Raw genomic sequence first — 7,456 nt, forward strand, 5'->3', positions numbered from 1 at the left:
ATATATATATTTAAGGACGTGCTGGAATAAAATGCCAGAAACAGGTTATTTTTCTTGGTAATGGACAAATGGCATCAGTGGGTCTTTCCAGAGGTGAGCTCCATATCTTTTAGGACCCTACTGACTCATCTCACAAGATAAAAAATTGGTTACTTTCCTGCTGGAAGATTTGCAGAGAATTTCTTTTCCTCAGATGGACAATTTAGAAAATGCTATGAAAGGATTAAAGAAAGGATAAAAGAAACCTAGTTTAATACAAATGAATTCCAGTCAGAAACATGGACATGTAATACTAGGGTATCTTAAAAAATATCTCTTCTTTGGCAGACACCTATTTGAGATAAGTATTTTTACTGTGTGTAGGAAATTAATTTTAGGATGTATTTAGAATCTAATATTGAAGGTTGGATAAAAGATCACAGAAGTGATTCTTGTTTTATGAAAGTCATATATCTATGATAACAAAACCCTTGCCCATTTTGTTTCATATAGGTAATAATATACATAAATATATAACCAGGTTCTTTTATTCTTACAAGACAGTATTTGAGGCAAGAGCACAGTGAAACATTTTATAAACTGGATGCTCAATTCTGTAAGTAGCTAATATTAGATTTTTATCTGTTCTGTGGCAAGATGGAGATCATTGTTCTGTGCTCTTAGACTTTGGAGGGTCTGTATGTAAAAGTTTTGGGTAAGTGCTGGTGTGAAATAGTGAAACAACATAGTTCTTCAGTATCAGAAAAGCCAGGTTGGGTACAGTTTCAGTTCTTTAAGTGCACAATGGAGAGTGGATCACAGTGTGTCTGATGTTGGGGCAAACATTCTGTATGTGTCTTGGTGAGGGTTTTGGATGAAAATAACATTTAAATCAGTAGACTGCATAAAATATCATGTTTCCTAATGTGAAGAGGTCTAGTGCGACTGGTGAAGGCCTGCATAGAAGGCTGATGCTCTGGAGAGTAACAGGGGCTCTGTGTGCCTGATTTTTTGAACATGGAAATTGCTCTTTTCCTGTTTGACAGAGGAAGCTAAAACACTGGCAGTTTGTAAGTCTTATACTTGCCAACTTTTGGACTGAAACAAATACCATCAAGTCTTCTGGATCACAGACTTGGGCTGGAATTACACTGTCAGCTCCCTGCAGTCTCCAGCTTGCTGACTATAGGTCTCGGGATTTTTCAGACTTTATAATTTTATCAACTAAATTCTACCAATGAGCTTCTTTCAATATGTGTACATGTACATCCTGTTGATCCTGTTTCTCTGGAGAGCACTGAATGATACAGATGGTAATCTCTATGACTGCGCTCATCATGGTGTTCACTTCTTCCATCTCCTGAGCATTATAAAAGCTAAAGAAATACCAGATGTGGTCGTGTATCCAGTAATCTCAGCTCTCTGGGAAACTGAGCAGAAGGATCAGAAGTTTGAGTCCAGCATGAACGACTTAGCTAGTTAACAAGAACTTATATAAAAAGTGGGGGAGAGGGGCTAGGGATGTAGCCCAGTGCAGAGGCACTACTTTCAGTCACAAGCACCACAGAATACCCTCAATATTCAAAAAACAGTCAGCAGCACAAGCACCTGCCTGGCAAACAGAAGGTCCTTATTTTGATTCCTGCTACCAAAAAAAAAAAAAAAGATTCAAAAAATCAGAAACATACAATGATATAATCAGGAAGCTCACACGGCAGTTGTCACCCTGAGAGAGCAAAACCGCTAATATGCATTGTCCTCAGTACCTGCTCACCGATCTGGACACATCAATCCCTGTTCTGCCCAGAGTTTCTGCCCAGGATAAAGTAAATGCACTTAGATAAGAAAACTACTTTAGAATGTTATTTATTAAAAACTGCACTTCTTAAAGTAAAAAAACTGAGGTGCCAACTAGTCACTTACACTTTTTATTTAGTGCCTGCCATAAATTAAATCCTTCACGTTTTTCTCAGAGAAAGACCCTTTAAAAACTTGACCTTCCCCAAGGTCAAGGTTGAACAGGTTGAGTTTTAATAACTGCATGTACCAAGATGAGCTTCCCTCATAGAGACTATTGTAAAATAACATTTTCAGTACACAGTTATTTGGTCTTTGATATTATCTGGTCATATACACAAACTGCTTTGTAAGATTCTAGATGTGGAACTGTTGATGCTCATGAGGTTTAAACAAAATTTTGTTAAGTCTTATGAGATCCCATTATTTTGGTCCAAGATGACACTGGAACTTCCAGTTCTTCTTTTAATAAAGTTGCTCCTTCAGTGCAGGTGGCTTTCATTTAGTCCTGAGAAAAGGTGCGAACAGCCATCTAAGAACAAACAGAGCTAGAAGCTAATGTGAGCCTACTCAGCCTGTCAATAATTCTCATGCTGCATTGCTCTTTATGTTGCAGAAAGAGCTGTCAGGAAGTCATCAGAAAAGATCTGGATTCAAACAGTTCTGCCAGTTCAGCACAGGGATAATGACAGAAAGCCAAGCAAGAAGAGGAATATGAAAGCAAGACTTCAGAGCCTTAGACTGTTGACTAATGATCTTTGTAATGTGGTGCTGTGTTTGCACTTACCAAGGATTGTGAGCAGGGAAAGAGAACCTTGCACACCACTGTGTCTGCTTCTCTCCTTACAAAGCAGCTGTGCAGTTGTGAAAATGTAAAAGTTCTAGAGAAATGAATCCAATATATTTAGATTCATTGATTAATTTATTTGATCAATATTTGTTGAATGCTTACCACATGCCAGATGTTGAGCTAGGTACCGGGCATAACAGTTACCATCAAAACAGACACCGGTGGTGCTAGTCATGAAGAATATATAGTTGAGAAGTGAGACTGATGGAGCTGACTGAGATAATCAGGTGAATTGCAGCATTGACATATACTGTGAATAAATGCATATGGGCTAGTTAGGAAGGTCTAGAAACGACTGCCAAAGGACGCAATGGTCAGACTGTTATCTGAAGAGTGAGTAGGAGTTAATTAGGACCAGCAAGAGTGGGAAGAGTTGAACAATTAGAGGGAGCAATGTGTGCAAAGCCCTATGGCAGAAGGGGCCATGACCCTGTAGTACAAGAGACTAAGATGGGATAGGTTTGGCTGGAGCAGCGAGACAGGAAGACAGGACAGGAGCTGTGTGTTAGGAGAGAACAAGGTAATCTGGTAGCGGCCGACCAGGCAGGACCTGATGGGGCATGCCAATGAGTTTCGTGCGTTTGAGCAATGCTGATGGACCTACTTTCTGGGCACCTGGAAGCTTTCCATTTCCACATCTCTGCAGAGTAACAGTACTATGCCAGGAATGAATACAGACTAAGAGGAATATATTCTCCAGAGTATTAGTTATGGATTCAACTCAGTCTCTTGAAAACCTATTACTGCAAAAACTTAAATATATTAAAATAAATGCTGGGAGGACAGATTAGTGTGGCAGGCTAAGCTGTTGATGGAAGGGGAGTATACTGGTGGGAGGGAGGAAAAGTACCACTCAGGAATTCAAGTCTTCTGCAGACTAATCTTATCTGAGCTGACCCTATTACTATAAGCGAAGCAATTAACCTCTCTGTGCTTTGGTCGCTTATCTGCAGAATGAAGATAATGATGACCCATTAATAGCAGAGCAAACCTTTCTGTAAACACCAACAATTATATAAATAACATACACAATTATTTATCCGGTTGTAAGATTCTAGCCTTTACCTTAGAGTTGAAACATCTTCTCTCTGCCTAAATGATGTGTCAGTTTTTATTTCTGTTAAATAGCATTTGTGTGTGTGTGTGTGAGCTTGTGTTTATTTGCCTATACAACTAATTTTATGTTCACTAAAAATGCACTCTCTCTGATGCATATTGTTCAAACAATAATACCAGGAGTCCTAGATAATAATGGCAATTTCTAGTGAAAATAGATGGTTTAACAAGAGAAGCTGCTAAGAGAGCAGGAGGGATAGGATGGGATAGAAGAATAGGTACTTTTTCCTTCATAAATAAGAATATGCTTTTTGTGTACTAAGATGATGACAATTATATCAACTCTTGTTAAGCAATTCAAATTGGATCAGCAGGTACATAACATGCCAAGAAGTGACAAAATAAAGGTGCTCCTTGTGTTTTATTGTGGATTTACTGATTCACATTTAAGTTGACATCTCTTTTGTGATATTTCCAATAATTTTATGGAAAGTATTTATGAAACTGTATTCCTTCAGTGGCATAAAGCTTGCCTGGTTCTGTAATTACCCTTGGTTGTAATGCCACACTTTCCTTCATAGATGAAAGGAAATCAAAATCTTTTGGAACAATGAAATATTTACGGAACTGAAATAGCTACTTGTGAATTTGGAAATTCTTTTCAGTACCGTCTTTTAAAAATTCATGCCTAGTAAATATGTGGGCTGTTTCCATGATGACACAATGACTCAGACATATTACTGCAGGGTTTCTGTGGGTGTGATTTGGCCTAGAGCCCAACCTCTTCCTGGAGCACTTGCTTAGTGGCTACGCCTGGCTAGTAAGGCACAAAGAACTGGATGGAACTAGACATTTCATTCTGGCCCCATTGTCTTGCATTATGTAACTGTGTTTCTCTTGCCCTCTTGCTCATCTAAAGGGAAACTTGGTGTTTAATTTTTGTTTTGTGCAGGCTGAGCAATATTTCCAACGTGTCTTTTGTGTTTTATTAAATTCTCACCTGATTGGATCTTCTTTTCCAGTGCCCATTTCCTTCTGCTGTAACATCACTGTGGGTAGTTTTGCTGGACACTGAGGGTCAGGATTTGCAGGCAAATCACAGAAGGAGTTTTTCTTGGAGATTTTATCTATGGCAAATAAACAGCATACATACAGAGAATATGTGTTACTCTCGACATAGTTATGTCGGACATGATCTACTGTAGAGTTTCTGCTTGTCTCCCAGAATAAATCTCTAGAAAGGCCTCCCCAGGAATTCTTGGTAAGCATAGTAGGACCTTGCACAGGAGAAGTTAACCTGTACACATAGTCAGGCCAATGAAAAACATACCGAAAGTCCAGGTATTATGTAATAAAAAGTTTACGTGGTGTACTTTTTGATATTTACAAAGCTGAGAATCAGCATTCGCCATCTATAATGCATTTTTGGTTTTGCTCAGGTATTCATAGTTTGTGGCAAAAAGTGATACATCATAAAATTCAGAAAAGCAAAACAGACAGAAATGATGCCATTGACATTATTTTTTTTTTATTTTTTTTTATTTTTTGGTTTTTCTCCAGTACCGGGAACCGAATTCATGACCTTGCCCTTGCCAGGCAGGCGCTTTTGCCGATGAGCTAAACCCCCAGCCCCACCATTGACATTATTTTAGAATTCACATCCTATCTTTTCTGAAATAAAATCCTTTATTTTGATTAGATTATACTTAACTGTGACAACATTTGTGAAGAAGTAATACAAACTAGTATATGTTAGCTTTATTTCCAGTTCAGAAGTCAAGTTTTCTTTTGTCAAAACTACATATATAATTTCCAATTAATATGGTTTAAATTGTAATTTACCCAGAGAATAATCAATTTGCTGGTGAGTATTTGGATTGCAAAAGTTTTTAATGGAAGTAAATTACTTAATATTAAAAGGAAATATAGAAGGTAAGAAGACAGAGTACAATTGCCCATAGTCTCTAATTTATTTTTAATTGACTGTACAGTACTTAGAAAATTGAAATTAAGACCAAAATCATAAATCTTATTGTACTGAAATATATTATAGTTTAAAAATTTAAGCAAAGCCTATATTGAAAATTGGAATTTATGAAAATGGTAAATTAAGGTGTGATCACTTTGCAAAAGTTTTAACCATATAAATCCTTTACAGTACATGATATTCTCCATAATTTACATAGTCTTTCAATATACTGAACTTTTAAAGCACGTATTTCAGGAATAAAAGGAATCATGAATTTTAAAATTAGTCTTAAAATTTATGAATAAAAAAAGTCAATCCCCGGATGTCCCAGAATTCTTTCTTTACTTATTAAAAGACCACTTCCTCTGTGAGCCTGCCCCCCAAATTGGGATCAGATGACCTATTTTTATTTTGGAATTGTGGTAGTTTTGGGCAGAAGATGGGAAATGTGGTACTAAATATGCTTTCACTAGATTTAAATAAAAAGCCCTCCTTGCAATTCTTTGCTTTACCCAGGGTACCAAGGACCGTCAGAGTAATCACACCTTTGAAGTCTGTGTGGAAGGACTACATTTCAGGTGTGTACGGCATTTTAATGAAAATTGCTTCATTACATTTCTCATTTGGGTTCTTTTTATACATTTATAAGTTTTTTCAGTACCTCGTAGCTTTTAGGTTAAAAACTAGCACTTTGACTATGTTGTTTTATATCAAGAAGTGTTTGATAGAAGTGTGAGAGACAGATCCTTATTCTCTATGTATTTGGATTAGGGCATATTTCCCCATTTCTCTTTATCCACTGAGCCCCCAAAAAATGAAAAGAAAAGAGAAATCATTTTCAGGTCTGTGACATTATGTAGCATTATAAGCATACATATTGCTACCTAAGACAGTAGCAGCCTGTCGTTTTCCCATATCCACCAACACTGGGACAAATACCATAACGCACTTCAGAGCAGAGTTCTTTATCTCTGGCCACTGATGTCTAGTCTGTTTATGGGGTGGAACCCAGGAGTCTCTGTGCTGCTTGCACTTTTTTTTTGTTGTTGTTGTTGTTGTTTTTTAATATGGAGAAGATCGAGAGTTTTCTTGAACTCTCCAAAGGAGTCACGACCCCAAAATAGCTATGGGCACTTGTGTTCATATACTTTTTGAAAGAAAACCTGCCTTAGAAGAAAGGATAAAAATAGACCATGGAATTTAAGTTTAAAAAATCAGAAAAAAAACTGAGTATAAAACAAGCAGAACCTGTGAAATAGTATCTAAGAGGCTGTCAATGACTGTTTCTTATAAAGTCACACAAATAACAGCACCACCATGTAAAACCATTGTTCCTTCAAGCTACAATATGGGTATTACATTTGGATTATTACTTTTCCGCTAGTAACAGTTAAATGACCATTTTTAATGGTTCCTTTCTTTCATTTTAATAAGAATTTTTTCTTTATCACCATAACATTTGGATTATATTAACTCTAAACTGACCCTAGAACCTTAGCCAGTTTTCCAGAGACATTTCATGGCCTTCTAAAATGACACTCCCTCTATTATTACAAGTCTAAGCTTTTTAAGAATTAGTCACAGCCTAATCTGATCTGTGAATAAGCCATTAATTATAAAATAAATACTCAATAGCTTGTTGAATATGATGAAAAAAGATTTACTGTTTTTTCTTAGATTCAAAGCAGAACCACAACTTTAAAATCTCAATAGGAGCTAAAACCAATGGATTTCCATCAACTGCAGTTCAGGATGGGTGTCTTTTTATCCACTTGGCATGTTATTTGTGGGAACAGATGGTCACA

General features: G+C 36.8%; 1 protein-coding gene across 1 annotated transcript in view; it reads right to left on the reverse strand.

Moving 5' to 3' along the window:
- Window positions 1-6,593, reverse strand: part of Cngb3 (cyclic nucleotide gated channel beta 3) — a 124,189-nt gene extending 117,596 nt beyond the window's left edge. Inside the window, exons 1-2 of the mRNA XM_005381981.2 lie at window positions 6,536-6,593; window positions 4,683-4,809 (exon numbers count right to left, since the gene is read on the reverse strand). Coding sequence (XP_005382038.1) covers window positions 4,683-4,809; window positions 6,536-6,593 — 185 coding nt within the window. The remainder of the gene's footprint in view (window positions 1-4,682; window positions 4,810-6,535) is intronic.
- Between the last annotated feature and the right edge of the window lie 863 nt (window positions 6,594-7,456).

Source organism: Chinchilla lanigera, unplaced genomic scaffold (assembly GCF_000276665.1).
Source record: "Chinchilla lanigera isolate Chin_1 unplaced genomic scaffold, ChiLan1.0 scaffold00016, whole genome shotgun sequence".
Classification (NCBI taxonomy): domain Eukaryota; kingdom Metazoa; phylum Chordata; class Mammalia; order Rodentia; family Chinchillidae; genus Chinchilla; species Chinchilla lanigera.